The sequence below is a fragment of the Vulpes vulpes genome, chromosome 12 (genome assembly GCF_048418805.1).
Source record: "Vulpes vulpes isolate BD-2025 chromosome 12, VulVul3, whole genome shotgun sequence".
Classification (NCBI taxonomy): domain Eukaryota; kingdom Metazoa; phylum Chordata; class Mammalia; order Carnivora; family Canidae; genus Vulpes; species Vulpes vulpes.
Window position 1 is genome coordinate 165,029,561 of NC_132791.1, and position 14,719 is coordinate 165,044,279.

Genomic DNA, 14,719 nt, shown 5'->3' on the forward strand with positions numbered 1-14,719 from the left:
GGGTAACTGTTGTCATTTAACACTTACTTTGGCAGACCCAATATGCTAGGTTCCCCACGTTAATTGGCTTCTTTGCTTTAGAAGTCTGGGATCTTTGAATTAAATAAATGCATTTAACATTAATTCCTTTCAGAAAAAGGGCAAAAATAAGAAGGTTAGCTAAGGATAAGAAGAGAGGGAATTCATTTGTCAAAACCAGCAGCGTTGCTTAGTTTATCAGTGTGGATTGCAGAGATGAATAGTTCAAGGGAGCCTGGCTGACAACTCCCCTGGGCTCCTGACAAGGCCCACAGTGACCTGTGCTTTTCATATTGGATTTGAGTTCAGATCCTTAGAAAAGAGCCTTCTCTTCACATGTGTGGCTCAAGATACTTTTATTCAGCATCAAGCTGTGCAGCTCTGAAACCAAGATAAATGGCAGCTGAGTTTCCTGCAAAATCACAGAGCAAGTGTTAATACATACAAACCCACTGACCATGTTGATTAATGTCTGGCCCTTCCTAATACCTGCTTACTTGGTGGGTCAGGCAAACTGCCTTGGGCCACTACATCAACTCAATAGATGCTTGGATATTAGGATAATAGAGTATTTAAGAAGAGGGATCTCTGGGATCCCTGGGTGGCGCAGCGGTTTGGCGCCTGCCTTTGGCCCAGGGCGCGATCCTGGAGACCCGGGATCGAATCCCACATCAGGCTCCCGGTGCATGGAGCCTGCTTCTCCCTCTGCCTGTGTCTCTGCCTCTCTCTTTCTCTCTGTATGACTATCATAAATAAATAAAATTTAAAAAAAAAAAGAAGAGGGATCTCTGGGTGGCACAGCAGTTTAGTGCCTGCCTTTGGCCCAGGGCCCGATCCTGGAGACCCAGGATCGAATCCCACATCGGGCTCCCGGTGCATGGAGCCTGCTTCTCTCTCTACCTATGTCTCTGCCTCTCTCTCTCTTTCTCTGTGTGTGAGTATCATAAATAAAAAAAAATTTAAAAGAAAAAAAAACTTTAAAAAAGAGTAGACTGAGTTCTCATTTATTTTTGGGACTCTCTTTTAGAGATCCATAGTGAAGTTTTTACAAATGAAATTATATATGTGTAAAATTTGCTTCACAACAATCTTGCAGAGGCACCTGGCTGGCTCAGCTGGTTAGGCGTCTGAACTCTGGACCTCAGCTCAGGTCTTGACCTCAGGGTCATGAGTTCAAGCCTCATGTTGGGCTCCACATTGGGCGTGGAGCCTACCTAAAACAAAACAAAACAAAACAAAACAAAACAAAACAAAACCCATCCAGCAGTGGAGGGAGGTGATTGATAGTAGGGAGGAAACAAGATGAGCCTTGAGCTGGTAACTATTGAATCTGGGTGATGGTGTGATGGGTACATGCAGGTTAATCATGCTATTCTCTCCCCTTTTGTTTGAAAGTGTTCTTAATGAAAAGTTAAAAATAAATAAAACACTGGCCTCTGGAGTCAGATCACCTGCTGCTTACCAGCTGGGATTGCCTTTGACAAAACTCCCTCTATAACCACCTATTCATCTCTCACATGGGAATAATCATTAAACAATTGCAATTACAGTTACTAAGATTGCATAACAGGTCACCCCCAAAAAGTAGTGATTTAATACAGTCACAATATCTCTTTTGCTCATGGATTTACAACTCAGCCAGGACTCTTTGGGGACAGCTCACTTCAGCTCCACAAACTGCCCCCAGAGGGGTGGCTCAAAGGCGAGGTCTCAGGTCTGCCTATGGGCTGAGAGACACAAGTCTGGCCTAATGGCTATTGTTGGCCAGAACATTCTCACACAGGTGGCCTGCTGAGTGGCCTGGGCTTCCTCACATAAAGTGGCCAGGTTCCAGGGGGGCTTTCTGGGGGAGAGCTGAATCCCCCTTATGACCCAACTTTAGAAGTCCCATAACGTCATTTCTGCCACACTCTATTGGCCAGAGCAGTCACAAGCCTTGCCCAGGTTCAAACAAAAGGGGTAGGGATCCCTGGGTGGCGCAGCGGTTTGGCGCCTGCCTTTGGCCCAGGGCGCGATCCTAGAGACCCGGGATCGAATCCCACGTCGGGCTCCCGGTGCATGGAGCCTGCTTCTCCCTCTGCCTGTGTCTCTGCCTCTCTCTCTCTCTCTCTCTCTCTCATAAATAAATAAGAAAATATATAAAAAAAAAAGGGGGTATAGAAGAAGGAGTGTCTTGATGGGAGTAGAAGGTTCTGGAAGTGGAATCAGAGACACTGATCTGGCCATTCTAGGAAATACAATCTGCCACCCCAGCTGACTCTGAACAGCCAGTGCCCACCCAACTGTCCCAATTTCCCAAGGCACTCACTGGCTTGCTATGTCCCCACCACCCATCCTATAACTCAGTTTTTTTCCCTGAGAGGCCATTCTCTCCACCTTTTAATGTAGCAGGGAGGCTTGGCTCATAACAAGGGCTAGTTCTAGTGGGTCATAAAATCATTTTAGAAGGTTGCAGATTGCAGTTTTTGTTTTCATTTATTTTGTGAACTAAAGAAAAATGAGAACTATTAGCCTCCGTGATTGACAGTCTTAAAAGCTGTGGGTTGTATATGATTGGAGTCTAGCTAAGCAGTGAGGGCCTTGGCTGGCTGAAGCTGGATGGACCACCCGCCTTTGAGAGGGTACCTTTCCTGCAAACACTAAACTCATACCCACCTCCCTCCTCTGTGGGCCTTTTTCACTCCCAACTGGGAACAAACTCTTTCTCTCCCCCTGATGCTTTTCTTTGGTTTGGTTTGTTTTTATAAAAGTGCAGTCTTTGGGCTCGGATTCATACCTCTGGCTTCCAGACCTGGCTGTGCAACCTTGGTCAGCTTACCTACCCTGTCTGTCCTCAACTTCGTCACCTGGAAAACCAGGACACCGTCTTCCTGGGATCTCTGGGGGCATCACTGAGATACTGTGCACAAAGAACTTGGCACAGGGACGCACTTCAGGGGCTTGTGTTTGGTGTTCTCAGCGCGCCCAGACCCTGCCTTCCCTCCCGGGGCGCTCTCGCTGCCCGCTCCCATCTCCCTACCTCGCATTCCTCGCCCCCCGCCACGCTCCGGCCTCTCCATTAAACCCTTGCCCACCCCCACCCCCAGTGTTCCTCATAGGATTAATCACAATCGGCAATTCTTTGCTTGGGGGCCAAGGGTGTGGGCGCTGCCTTGGCTTCTCCTCTGTGCCTCCCGGAGCTCCACTGGCCCTCGAGGGGCCGGCCGTAGCTGGCACCCCATAAATATCTGGGAGTGAACAAATGCAAGAAAGTTGGCGCAGCCGCGGGAGGAGTGAGCGCTTTGGGGGCGCAGAAGGCACCAGGCCGAGCCTGGGACCGGGAGGTCCGAGGGAGAGGTGGTCCGCAGGGCCTGGGCCGGCAGGGGGCGCGCGCGGAGCGGGGCGGGGCCGCACCTGTGCTGCGGGGCTGGGGGGGAGGATGCTAGGGGGAACCCGGGCCCCGGAGCAGCTGCGCGCCCCGCCCCGCGGGCTCCTCCCTGCCGCCGCGGCCCCCCGGCCGCTGCCCCGATGCGCTGCGCCGGGAGCTGGGGCCGAGTCGCCGCCGCAGCTGCAGGGGCGCCCGGGCTGGGTGACGCCGCCGCCGCCCGCGCCCCTCCCAGACCCCGCCGGCCGCATGGAGCCCCCGGAGGGCGCCGGCCCGGGAGGTGAGTGCGGCCCCAAGTCCGCAGGAGTCCGCGAGCTGCGTCTTCCCCGCAGCCAGCCGCAGCCCCTCCCCCGCACCCCCCCCCCCCCCGCCGGCCCACTCACCGGCCGCTCCCGGGGGCCGCACGAGACCCTCCGGTAGCTCCGACTTGAGCCGGGCCTGCCGCGGGGGGAGCCAGGCCGGGGCACCCCCCGGGAACGGCCCCGCTTTGGGCGGGGGGCGCACGCATCACGTCCCCGCCCCCTGTCCTCTGCGGTTTGGGCCCCGGCAGCCGCCAGGCGCGCTCCGGGGTGGTTGGCCCAGAGTTTCGTGCTGAGCCGCAAACCGTAGAGCCGGGGCTCCGGGGGCCAGGGCATGGGGCGTGTCTGGGCTCCGCGAGGCGTGGGGGTCGACGCTGCCCTCCGGGGCCGCGCGTCTGCTTTGTTCGCCGGGGGCTAGGGCAGGGAGGCCGCCGCCGGGATCCTGCGGGGCACCGCGCTGGGACAGGGCCTGGGGGAAGGGGGCGTTGCACCGGCGTGGCCTGAGGGGGGCCTGCCCCCAGCGGCAGGGCTCGTCGGCCTGGGCGCGGTCCAGGGGCGCTCACCTCTGGGAGGGCAGGTGTGCACGGAGGGAAGCCTCCCCGAAGCCCCTGTCAGCCCTCGGTGACTGTTTGAGATTCTACCTGGGTCGCCCCTCTTTGGAGTCTGGCTCGGGCAGGGCGGCAGCTGGTACAGGGAGGAAAACTGTAGGAACCTCCACCTCAAGAGTCCTTTAGGCGGAGTGTTCGGGCGCCATCGGCGCCTCCACCGGCCTGGTTAGGCCCCAGATGCATCATGGGTTTCCTAGAGGTCCCATCCCCGGGAGCCGGGAGCCGGGAGCCGGGGAGCCGGGAGCCCGGGAGCCGCTCTTGACCACACAGGGACCTGCGGAGGGACCCTCGCTGCATCAGCGACCTCATATGGAGCCCAAAGGGATGGCCCCAGGGGGGCTGTCCTGAAGCAATGGGCCCACCCGCTGCTGTGTCTGCAGTCTGAGTTGGGCAGGTGCAGCCCAGACAGCTGAGGGCCCTCGTCACCCACCCTGCAAACACCAGCAGACACACCCAGAGCTGCTGGGTGTGGGTTTTCTTTGTTTTGTCATTTGTTTAAGGGATCCAGCTCTTTCTTGCCATTGACCCCAGGCCCCAAGACTTCCCAGTGGCAGCTTTGTGGGGACCTGAGGGGAAAGGTTTGGAAGGCAAGGGCTGGGGACCCTTGCCTTGTGAGATTGTGGGCAAAGCAGCTTGGCCCTCAGTTTCCACGTCCACTTGTGTCAGTGGGGACAGATTCACTTCCCCTGCAGGACTGTGGGAGCCCTGAGTGCAACAGGGAGGGAAGGCATTTGGGAGAGGGGCCTTATGATCCTCCAGGTTCTGAATCTCACCTATTCCATACACAGATACGTATTTATCAGGTGCCTACTCTGTGCAGGACTAGGGGTGGGAACACAGCCGGGGAACACAGCTGAGGCCACACTGAGGGCTCATATTCCTATGCCCCAGAGCTAATTCCTGCCTACACAGTGGCGTGGTGATCTCCATTGTCTGGGATCTCACGAGGTCATGTATGGGTGCCTGTGACTGTCATTCTCTCAGTTCACTGACTTTTAAAAACTTTATTTTGGACCATGTGGAGCGCACACAAAAGTAGAACAGGGCAATAAAGCTCCGTGTCACCTCTTAGTCTGCTCAACCAGACCACCACCAACCTCCCTTCAGTAGTAATGTGTAGTTGTCATCTGACATTATTTCATCTATTATTTCTGAAAATATCTCTAAAAGATAAGGTTTTCATAGAGCATGACGAAAATCCCATTTTTGCACCTAAACAAATTAATAATTTCTTAAATACCAAAGTTTGCAGACATGGAGATGAGAAGGGAGGCGGTACACTTCTTGAAGGGTCCCCAACTGGGGTCTTTGGTAAACCAAGGTTCTGGTCCCAGCCAATTCCAAGCCCGTCCAAACAGCCACAGGGAGAAAGGCCACGGCCTTGTGCTCAGAAGGCTGTGCCTTGCTAAGGCCCCCTGGCATCCTTGCAGTCCAAGGACAAGGGGCTAGGGAAATGGGGTACAGGTGCCCATCTCTCCCTCCCCACTGCCATTTTGTCATATGTGATATTCATTTATTTGCTTCATGAATTTGTTCATCTGTTCATTCAGAGCATCTCCTCAATGCTCAGGGCAAGGCCCAGGACACACAGCAGGGAACTCAAGATTTGGGCCAAGTTCTCACACAAATGTGCCAGAAAATAGGTCAGCAGCCTAGCACAAGGTAACCCTATCATATCCACTCACGTCAGCCATCAGTGCTGGGGGCAGAACTGTGGTAACCCAACTGCAGTCACCACAGGGCACTATTTTGCTACCTGCTCAGGTCAGGGCAGCAGTGCCCCCTGCAGGGGCTTGACGGGAGCTGCAGTGAGCTGAGAATCACGGTGTTGCTACCCCACACACTGGCCCCAGGTGCCCCTAAGCCCACCAAGCTACTGCTCAGCCTGGCACCAAGTACCCCCACCCCATGCCTGCCTCTGTGATCACCCGTCTCACATCCCAGGAAGAGCTGTGGGTCTCATCCATGGACAGCTACTTAGAAACTATGGAATGCGGTCTTGGGCTTGTTCATTCAGCAAACATTGGTGTACCTACTGTGTGCCAGGACCCAGCCTAGGTCCTAGAGATCACACTCCTCTTGCCCACCCCCAGCCTTTAAGCCTGGTGCTTGGCACACAGTAGGTGCACAGCAAATGCTAGTCTTAAGTTCTCTTGGATTTGCTCTTTAATTCCATCCAAATTCAATCTTTGTTTCCATTTTGGATTTATCATAAAAATCACTTTAAAGCACACAGTTCAGTGTTTTTAGTATATTTGCAAAATTGCGAAACCACCTCTACTTTTAGAATATTTTCATTAATCTGAAAAGCAACCCCATACACATTAGTCATCCCCTATTCCACACATACCCCAGCTCTTGGAAACCATGGTCTATGTACTACGTCTTTTCTAATCTACTTTTCTACTCTATGGATTTGCGCATTCTGGACATTTTATATAAATATTATAATACATGGCCTTTTGTGACTGGCTTCTTGCAGTTACCATGTTTTCAAAGCTCATCCATGGTGCAGCCTGTATTAGTGCTTTCTTTTTTTATGGCTGAATAATATCCCCTTGTGTGGAAGGACCACATTTTGTTTATCCATCATCCGTTCATGGACATTTGGCTTTGATTCCACTTTTGACTACTGTGAATAATACTTCAATGAACATTCACATGCAAGTTGTGTGTGTGGATCGGTGCTTTCAATTCTCCTGGTGTAAGCATAGGAGTGGAACTGCTGGGTTGTGTGGTGACTCTCTACAGGTAGTAATTGGAGGAACCACTAAGCCATCTTCTACAATGGCTTTACACGCCAACATCAATCCATGCTCCTTCCTGGGGGCTCAGAACCTCCTCTGTCCCTGGCATCTTCTGCCCTGGCATGTGACTCTTAATCCTTATCACATTCTTCCAGACTAAAGATCGGCGTCCTTGATAACAAAAATTCCATCTTCGGCTTTTTCTCTCCACCCTGTAGCTTTGACACAGACCAGGGACCCACAGTTTACAGAGTACAGACCACTGCCAAGGGAGATGGAAAGGAATAAAAGACTAAACACCTCGTGACTTCAAACATTCAGGGCTCCTATATTCTGTTGACTCTATGATGCCATTGACAGTAGATGCTTTGCTCTTTCAAGGATGTTGACGTTTGTCAAAATGTGCTTCTTATAGTTAGTCCAACAGGCTAGTCTGTCCGAGACCCCTGGACCCCAACATCTATAATGATGCTTGTCCCTCAACCTGTACTGTCTCAACAATGAACTTCCACCTAACCTGCATCTCATAAAACAATGGAAGTAGATATTGTCCTATTCAGCTTAAAACCCTTCAGCACCTTCTCCCAGCTCACTCAGAGTAGCAGCCAAAGTACTGATGATATGTGTCCCCTACCATTGTCCCCCTGCTTCACTTATCACCACGAGCCATCTGTATGGAAGGGTCTCAGAGTTAGGACGGCATAGGCCAGCGTGATGTGAGCCCATCATACACCCTCAGAGGGACCAGGGTGCTGTACTTCCCCACTCAAGGAAACAAAGCAGTGTCTCACAGGGGAAAAGCTCCTTGACGACTCTTGACAGGTATTCTCAGATGGTTGGTCAGAAGCTCAAGGCAGGCGTCCCTCCTCACCCCAGGTCAGAGCAAGTTCTGAATTACATTTCTCATGCCCTCTGGGTGGAAAGGTATCTTTGCTGGGCTGGGCGGGCCAGGACACTAGTGGGTGTAACTCTACCCTCCAAGGATACTCAGAAGCCCCATTCCAAATGCATCAGAGAGGCGGAAACCAGATTGTCTGAGCCCCCATCCAACCTGGTCAGCCCCAAACCCCACGTGATGACATAGCATGGGCGGGTCCCCAGGCCCATCTTCCCTTAGCCACACCTCCCAGGGAAGGTGGTACCCTCCTAGAGGAGGCCAGATGCTGCCTAGCCAGCTCTACAGCTGTGAATGGATGGTTTATTATCCCCCTGAGCTGGAGACTCTTTAGACACAGGACCTGGGTGGTATCCTGGCTGCTGACTGCACTGTTGAGGACAAACCCACCCCTGGCAGGCAGCTGTCAACACTGGTTGCCCAATGGGGACACTGAGGGAACCAAGGGATCTGAAACATTCTGGAGGAACTGATAGATTTGGATGGAGCGATGTGAGCTAAGAGGACAAGATGTTGGCCCAAACAACAAGGGTTGGGGTTGGTGCTAGAAGGGGAAGGGGTCCCATCTCTGAGTGCCAGTCTCTACCAAGCAGATTGCCCACAGGACCTACTGCTCTCATCTGAAAAAGAAAAAAAAAAAAAAATCACCAAACATAAGCAATTACATCTTTTAAAAATAAACTGCATAGAAAAAACCTGGAGGAACATCCCCCAGTCTCTTTTACTATGAAAATAAATTATTTTGCACTCAAACAGAACAACATAGGTTTTTATAAGAAGTCCGTCCACTGGGGATGCCTGAGTGGCTCATTGGTTGAGCGTCTGCCTTCAGCTCAGGGCTTGATCTCACAGTCCCAGGATCAAGTCCCACATTGGGCTCCCTGCGTGGAGCCTGCTTCTCCCTCTGCCTGTGTCTCTGCCTCTCTCTCTGTGTCTCTCATGAATAAATTTTTTTTTAAATCTTAAAAAAAAAAAGAAGTCCTTCCAGAGGTCAGATAAGCAAGTAGGGGCCATTCTGGATCACAAGGATCCCAAAGTCAAGGAAATGCAAGAGTGACCACTGGACCCTTGGTTGGACCTAAAAGTAAAGATAGATGACAGTGTCGGACACCTTCTCCTTCATCCACCTTACGAGGCCACCACGCAGTGGCCCTCATCTGGAATCTGGGCCAAGGCTTCCTCAGGCAACCTGGTTACTATCCAGAGTGACAAAGGAGGGTTCACTGAGCCAAGCACTCAGGTCTTCCCCACCTACCTCTCTCCTCCCAGGTAACACCTTCTGTCTTTGTTGCAGAAATAGTTAAGGAGGTTGAGGTGCCACAGGCAGCCCTGGGCACCGTGGCCCATGGGACAGGGGACAGCTGCCACTCGCCCGCAGCCGAGGAAGAGGTTGGCATCCCAATACCAGCCCCGGGGCTCCTACAGGTCACAGAGAGGAGGCGTAAGTACAGCTGATCTACCCGGCACATGCTCCACAGAGACCAGGAGCACCCTGGGAAATGGAGGGTGGGGTCCATATCCTGTTCAAACACACCGACAGGCGTGTGGAGGTGGGTGCTGCTGCTGCTGCTGCTGAGACCTTACGGCTCTGGTTCTGTGGGCCTTGGCTGTACCATCTGCAAAATGGGAGACCACAGAAGGCACTTAGTCTTGAGTGTGGAGAGCAGATGGGGGTCTGGTCTACCCCATCTTATCCTGATCTCTCAGGACTTTACCCAAAGCTCTGGTTCCTCCTCAAGTGGACAGACCATGCCCATGACGAGCTCCCCTCCTCCCCTTGCCCCTGCCCCTCCCAACAGAGCCCCTGAGCAGTGTCTCCTCCCTGGAGGTGCACTTTGACCTCCTGGACCTCACTGAGCTGACTGACATGTCCGACCAGGAGCTGGCGGAGGTCTTTGCTGACTCAGACGACGAGAGCCTGGCCAGTGAATCGCCAGCAGGTGGGCTGATGCTGGGGCACGGCAAGTGGTATGGGGCGGTCCTGGGGCCCAAGCCCATCACAGGCAGCTCTCCACAACCCCTATTTTTGAAAATAATTGTTTTTCACACGTGTCAACATTGGCATTTGTCACTGTACCATCCTATTTGCCCAACTTGAAGGGATCTTTCTTCTGTTTTCCTTGATTTTCCTTTCCAAGTGCCAACAAAAGGCCAAAGTCACAGTCCCATCAAAGGCAAAATTTACTACATGTGAATTTAATAATAAGTTAGCCCTGGCCCCATAGCTCAACCATGACTTAGTTTCCCCTTGGGTGCCCAAGACCCCAAGGGCCCCAGAAATGGCAAGGCAGCTTATGGAGGATGGGGCCCCAGCAACCTTCTCTCCCTCTCCACACCTTGTGCAGGTAGGGGGTGGGAAGGGAGGGGTCAGATCCCAGTCCTGTAGAGCCAGCACCCTGGGAGGGCAAGGGAGCAGTTGGCTATTGTGGACCAGGCTCATACACAGGGTGGGGTCTCAGCTGCACAGGGACCCTCCTTGGGCATCAGAAAAGCTTTTGCCCAGGTTACATCCAGACCTACACATCCATGTTGCTGGTGGCCTGGCATCTGTGTTTCCTAAGTCCCCAGGAGCCCCCACTGTGTAGCCAGGCATGCACACACAGGCCCAGCCCAGTAGCTACAGGAGTGACCTGACCCCCATGTTCCCGTCAGGCCTGCACCCACTGCCCCGGGCTGGCTGTCTGCGCTCCCCATCCTGGACACGAACCAGGGCCGAGCAGAACCGAGAGAAGCAACCGCTTGGTGACCCGGAGCGCCAGCCAGCAATTGTGGACACATTTCTCACCGTGGAGAGGCCCAAGGAGGACTAGGCCGGCTGGCCCTGGGGCCAAGGCAGTGCAAATCTGGACAGTTCTGACCCCATGGACACTCTGCCCACCCCATGTGGCTCTGGGTCAGGTTCTCGGGGCACCCTAGCACAAGCACAGCCCAGTGGCCTTATGTACTGCTCCTTTCTTATCCCTGGATCAGGGACGACAGCATCTGAGGATGAGGTGGGAGTGGCCTAGGCCTCTTGGAAACTTCTGCCTGCAGGACTGGTGCTCTCGTCAGCTGCAAGATTCCCAAGTGGGTGCAGGGTGAGGGGAACCTAAGCCAGAGAGAGCTTCTCTGCAAAGTCCCCAAGGGTCCTCAGGGTTCTGGTCTGGGAATGGCCACACCATGCTCCAGCCCATGGGATGCTCTGCTATCCAGCAAAGTATATGGGTAGGGAGGGTCAGTACTGAACAATGTCGCCTCTTTCTGCCACCCAGGGAGCATTGCTGGCACCAGGGTCACCCCCAGGCCCGAAGACCCTGCTTGTCTTGTTTCCTGTGTGACAGCCGGGCCCACCGTCCTTGGCTCAGAACACCAGATAGGCACAACCCTCAGACTGTGGGTAGGGGGAGCGGGCATGTCGGCTCTGCCCTTGCCTGGGACACATCTCCACAGCCTGTCATGCAAATGCACACAAAGGCATGCACGGTCCTAGGTCTGTGCCCCTGGCTGGCGTCCTGGCCTGGGGTAAAGCTGCCGAAGGGAGACTGGGAACACAAGGGAACCCTGGCACAGCCCCTAGCCTCCAACTTAAGGGCACCAGGCTCAGCTGCTCCCAATGCTGCTCTTTATGACCTAAAGGACTAAACAGGCTCTGGTCTAACAGCAAGTCCAAAAACAGTTTTAAAATAAATGTGTAAGTTTGCTTTTGGTCCCCAGGCTAACCTGCCCTGACCCATTCCCCACTCAAATATTTCTAGGGAAGAAAAACCTGCTCTTCTGTAGAAGCCCTGGGCATCCCGTAGGCCCACTGTGCACAGCTCAAGGCAAGTTCCCCAATGAGAAAACAGGCCTCAGAAATGCTGGGGGACACTGCCTGCTGCCTATACACGATGAGCATCAATTTAAGGGGCACCCCAACAGGCATCACCCAGAAGTTCACTTAAAATCAAACCCTATAAGGGCAGCTGCGTGCCCCACCCACCCCACCCACCAGGGTCACCCTCCCCAATCTCCAGCCTTCCAGCTATGGCTTTCTTCCTTCTGCAGAGCTTATTTACAAAACATCAGATTAAAATCTCACTTCTTCCTATGGCCCAACCAGTCTCTTCCTTTCTAGGTGACACCAGAGCTCAGGAGTATGTGGTGGGGGCGGGAGTTGGCTACCCTAGGAGACAAACTCCTGCTCTTGTCTTTCTCCAGTGGAAGCCACTGGGGGCTCCTCTGTGCTGCTTATTTGGGTTATGTCTCAGGGACAAGTGCCCTGGATTTCTAGTCCTTAGGAAGTAAAGTCCTGTCCCCCACCCCCCACCCCCAGCCCAAAAAGGCACAGGGTACACTCTGGCAAGTCATCTCAGCCCAGAGAGGTTCCCAGGAAGCTCTAGGTCCAGAGCAACAGCTTGCATAAGAAGGAGCCAGCAGGTAAAGCCTGTGAGAAGGCCAAGGGTGAGGCCAAAACCCCAATCATTTTGATTACCCATGAAATAAGAGGCTCAGAAACCAGGCCCTGGGCCCCATGCCAGGCAGTTCCCACCACTCGGCTCTATGGAGGGATGCATGAGCCTCCCTAATGAAAGATTCTAGACCAGGTCTCCATCCCTGGGCCCAGGAACTGACTCAAAGCCTGTGTAAGAGTGTGCCCAGGTGGCCCAAACAGGGGGAGGGGGTGAAGGAAAGAGCTGAGGAAACTCAGGGGGGTAGTGAGCACAAGGGTATCCAAGGCAGAAAACAGCAGGGGTTGGGGAGCATCCAAGTGTGCTGAGGTATGCCCTGGATCCCAGAGAGGGGATGCACCAAGCCTCAAACCGAACAGGTCCCCAGGTTCTGGACACCACACACCACCCTCACCTCCGGCAGAGGGAGCCTCAAAGACAGGACCCTGGCCAGTCCCCAAGCAGCTCAGCTAACAAAGGCTGGGTTTAGTGCAGACTTCATGACAGGGTGAGCTCTGAAGATGTAAAAAATTCAATAATAGCACATTTTACAATGGAAGTTGAAAGTGCTCGTCCCACATTGGAAATTCTATTTTTGAGGCAAACATAACAAATGATACAGAAATTTTTAAACAAATCTCAGTGTCTAGTCTTGGCCAAGCAGAGAGGAGAGGTTGTAGAGGACAGCAAGTGGAGCCACCCCCTTACCTCTCCAACCCCCACCCCGTTCCAGGATGCCCCAAGGAGCAGCTGGGTGGAGCAACTAGACATCTACCTACTCACCAGCCCGAAGACAGTGGCTGACACTTCTCTACTGGAGTGACTCTCGTGACTCTGGGAGGCAGGCGGTGAGCTGGAAAGCAAACAGGGATGTCATCACTGAGCCCTAGGTGTCCAGTCTGAACTCCAGCTCCCTGGCTGGGCCCTTCCATGGTCTAAGACCAACCAAACCCATAGAAGGCATCAGAGGCCCCAGCAGCCCCACCATGTCTGCCTTCTCCAGCAGCTGTCTGCCCATCTAGAAGTCACAGCTGCCTGTCACTCTGCTGTTTCCAGAACAGCAGGCACTGCTAAGACAAACCCCAGACCCCCAAACATCCTGAAGATGGGAGTGCCCCAAGCACCCCACTCACCTTGTCCACCTGCTCTCCGCACTGGGTCAGCAGGTCCAGTGTCTACTCAGAGGCAGGGCTGATGAAGTGCTGTACCTCCTTATCAATGAGCTGGGCAGTGGCTTCAATGTATGGCTTCTCCACCATCATCTCGTCTTGTTGGGGGAAGTCAAAGGACACCTGGCCCAGCTTTTTGCTGATCCCAAACTGTACAATCTGGAAGTAGGGAGCTGGGGGTAAGCCATGCAGAGCCCCCCACTAGGATGGCTGCCCTTTACCTGGGAATAGGCGCTCTGAGCGACCTTCCTCAAGTCATCCTGGGCCCCTGTGGTGATCTGTCCAAAAAACAGCTGTTCAGCCACCCTCCCTCCAGCATAGTGCACATGCAGTCAAACAGTTGCTCCCACGTGTACAGATACTGCTCCCTGGGCAAGCACTGGACGTAGCCGAGCCCCTTGCCCTGGAGCTATAGTAACAGATGCTGTAAGATACAGGCAGGCAGTGCCCTGGTCACTCCCCACACAATGCTCCTACCCTCCCACCCCCAGGTTTCACCCCTGGAACATCCTAGACCAATTCGTCCTACTATGACCACTGGTCACAAGGGCATGGGAGGAGAGGAGATCCCTAGGGCCCACCCAGGATTAGGTGGGTCTGGGTGGGGTCACCCCAAAGATTAACATGGAAACCACCTCCATCCTATCAGTCCCAAAGAAGTTCTGGAAGAGCCATGCTGTTGGGTCCAAAGCTTAGGAGTGAGGTAAAGTGTCAGGTGGCTGACATCCAGATCCTACCTGGAACCAACACCCCCACATGCACTTTGCTACACACCCCTGAGCAATCTTCTGAACCAAATTCCAAACCATTACGTTCATTGAAAAGTAAAAGAGCTGCCACTGAATGTATTGTGTCCACACAACCACAGGCCACACAGTCACCTGGGGAAGGTAAACACCCAGGCCTGGAAGCCAAGGGTCGAGAGATCAATATTCAGCAGAGGGTTCACATGCTCCAGGAACCAGCCCACCACAGCATGTCCGGCCTTGTGGTAGGTCATGGTCGCCTTCTCACTGAGCTACAGGACCTGCATCTTCTCAAGGCCTACACATCAAATTCCCAGGCCAGTGAAAGGCAGAGGAGAAATGGACAGCTGGGAAGTGGGTGCAAATCCCCACCCTCCACTCAGGGAAAGTCGGGGGCTGGTTGGAGCTTCTGCTCAGCCAGTACAGACTCACAGTCTATCTGCTCCACACACGTGGCTCAGGCTCAC

General features: G+C 53.6%; 1 protein-coding gene and 1 long non-coding RNA gene across 32 annotated transcripts in view; one reads left to right on the top strand and one right to left on the bottom strand.

Annotated features, from left to right (window-relative positions):
* Positions 1 to 3,451: 3,451 nt before the first annotated feature.
* Positions 3,452 to 12,001, top strand: DBNDD1 (dysbindin domain containing 1). Its single transcript, XM_072731288.1, has 4 exons — positions 3,452 to 3,662; positions 9,226 to 9,372; positions 9,731 to 9,871; positions 10,584 to 12,001. The coding sequence occupies exons 1-4, from the start codon at positions 3,632 to 3,634 to the stop codon at positions 10,739 to 10,741; spliced, it is 477 nt and encodes a 158-aa protein (XP_072587389.1). The 5' UTR covers positions 3,452 to 3,631; the 3' UTR covers positions 10,742 to 12,001.
* The window catches only part of LOC140594777 (uncharacterized), a 32,625-nt gene continuing 24,343 nt past the window's right edge, over positions 6,438 to 14,719 (bottom strand). For 16 of the 31 annotated variants that reach the window (XR_011996061.1, XR_011996074.1, XR_011996066.1 and 13 more), the window contains 6 exons: positions 13,471 to 13,665; positions 13,121 to 13,190; positions 12,753 to 12,852; positions 9,466 to 9,547; positions 9,187 to 9,350; positions 6,438 to 8,551 (listed from right to left, as the gene is read on the bottom strand). This is a non-coding gene — a long non-coding RNA (uncharacterized lncRNA). Of the gene's footprint in view, positions 8,552 to 9,186; positions 9,351 to 9,391; positions 9,548 to 12,752; positions 12,853 to 13,120; positions 13,191 to 13,470; positions 13,785 to 14,719 lie in introns of all 31 variants that reach the window. The other 15 variants (XR_011996069.1, XR_011996058.1, XR_011996046.1 and 12 more) reach the window with 6 other exon arrangements.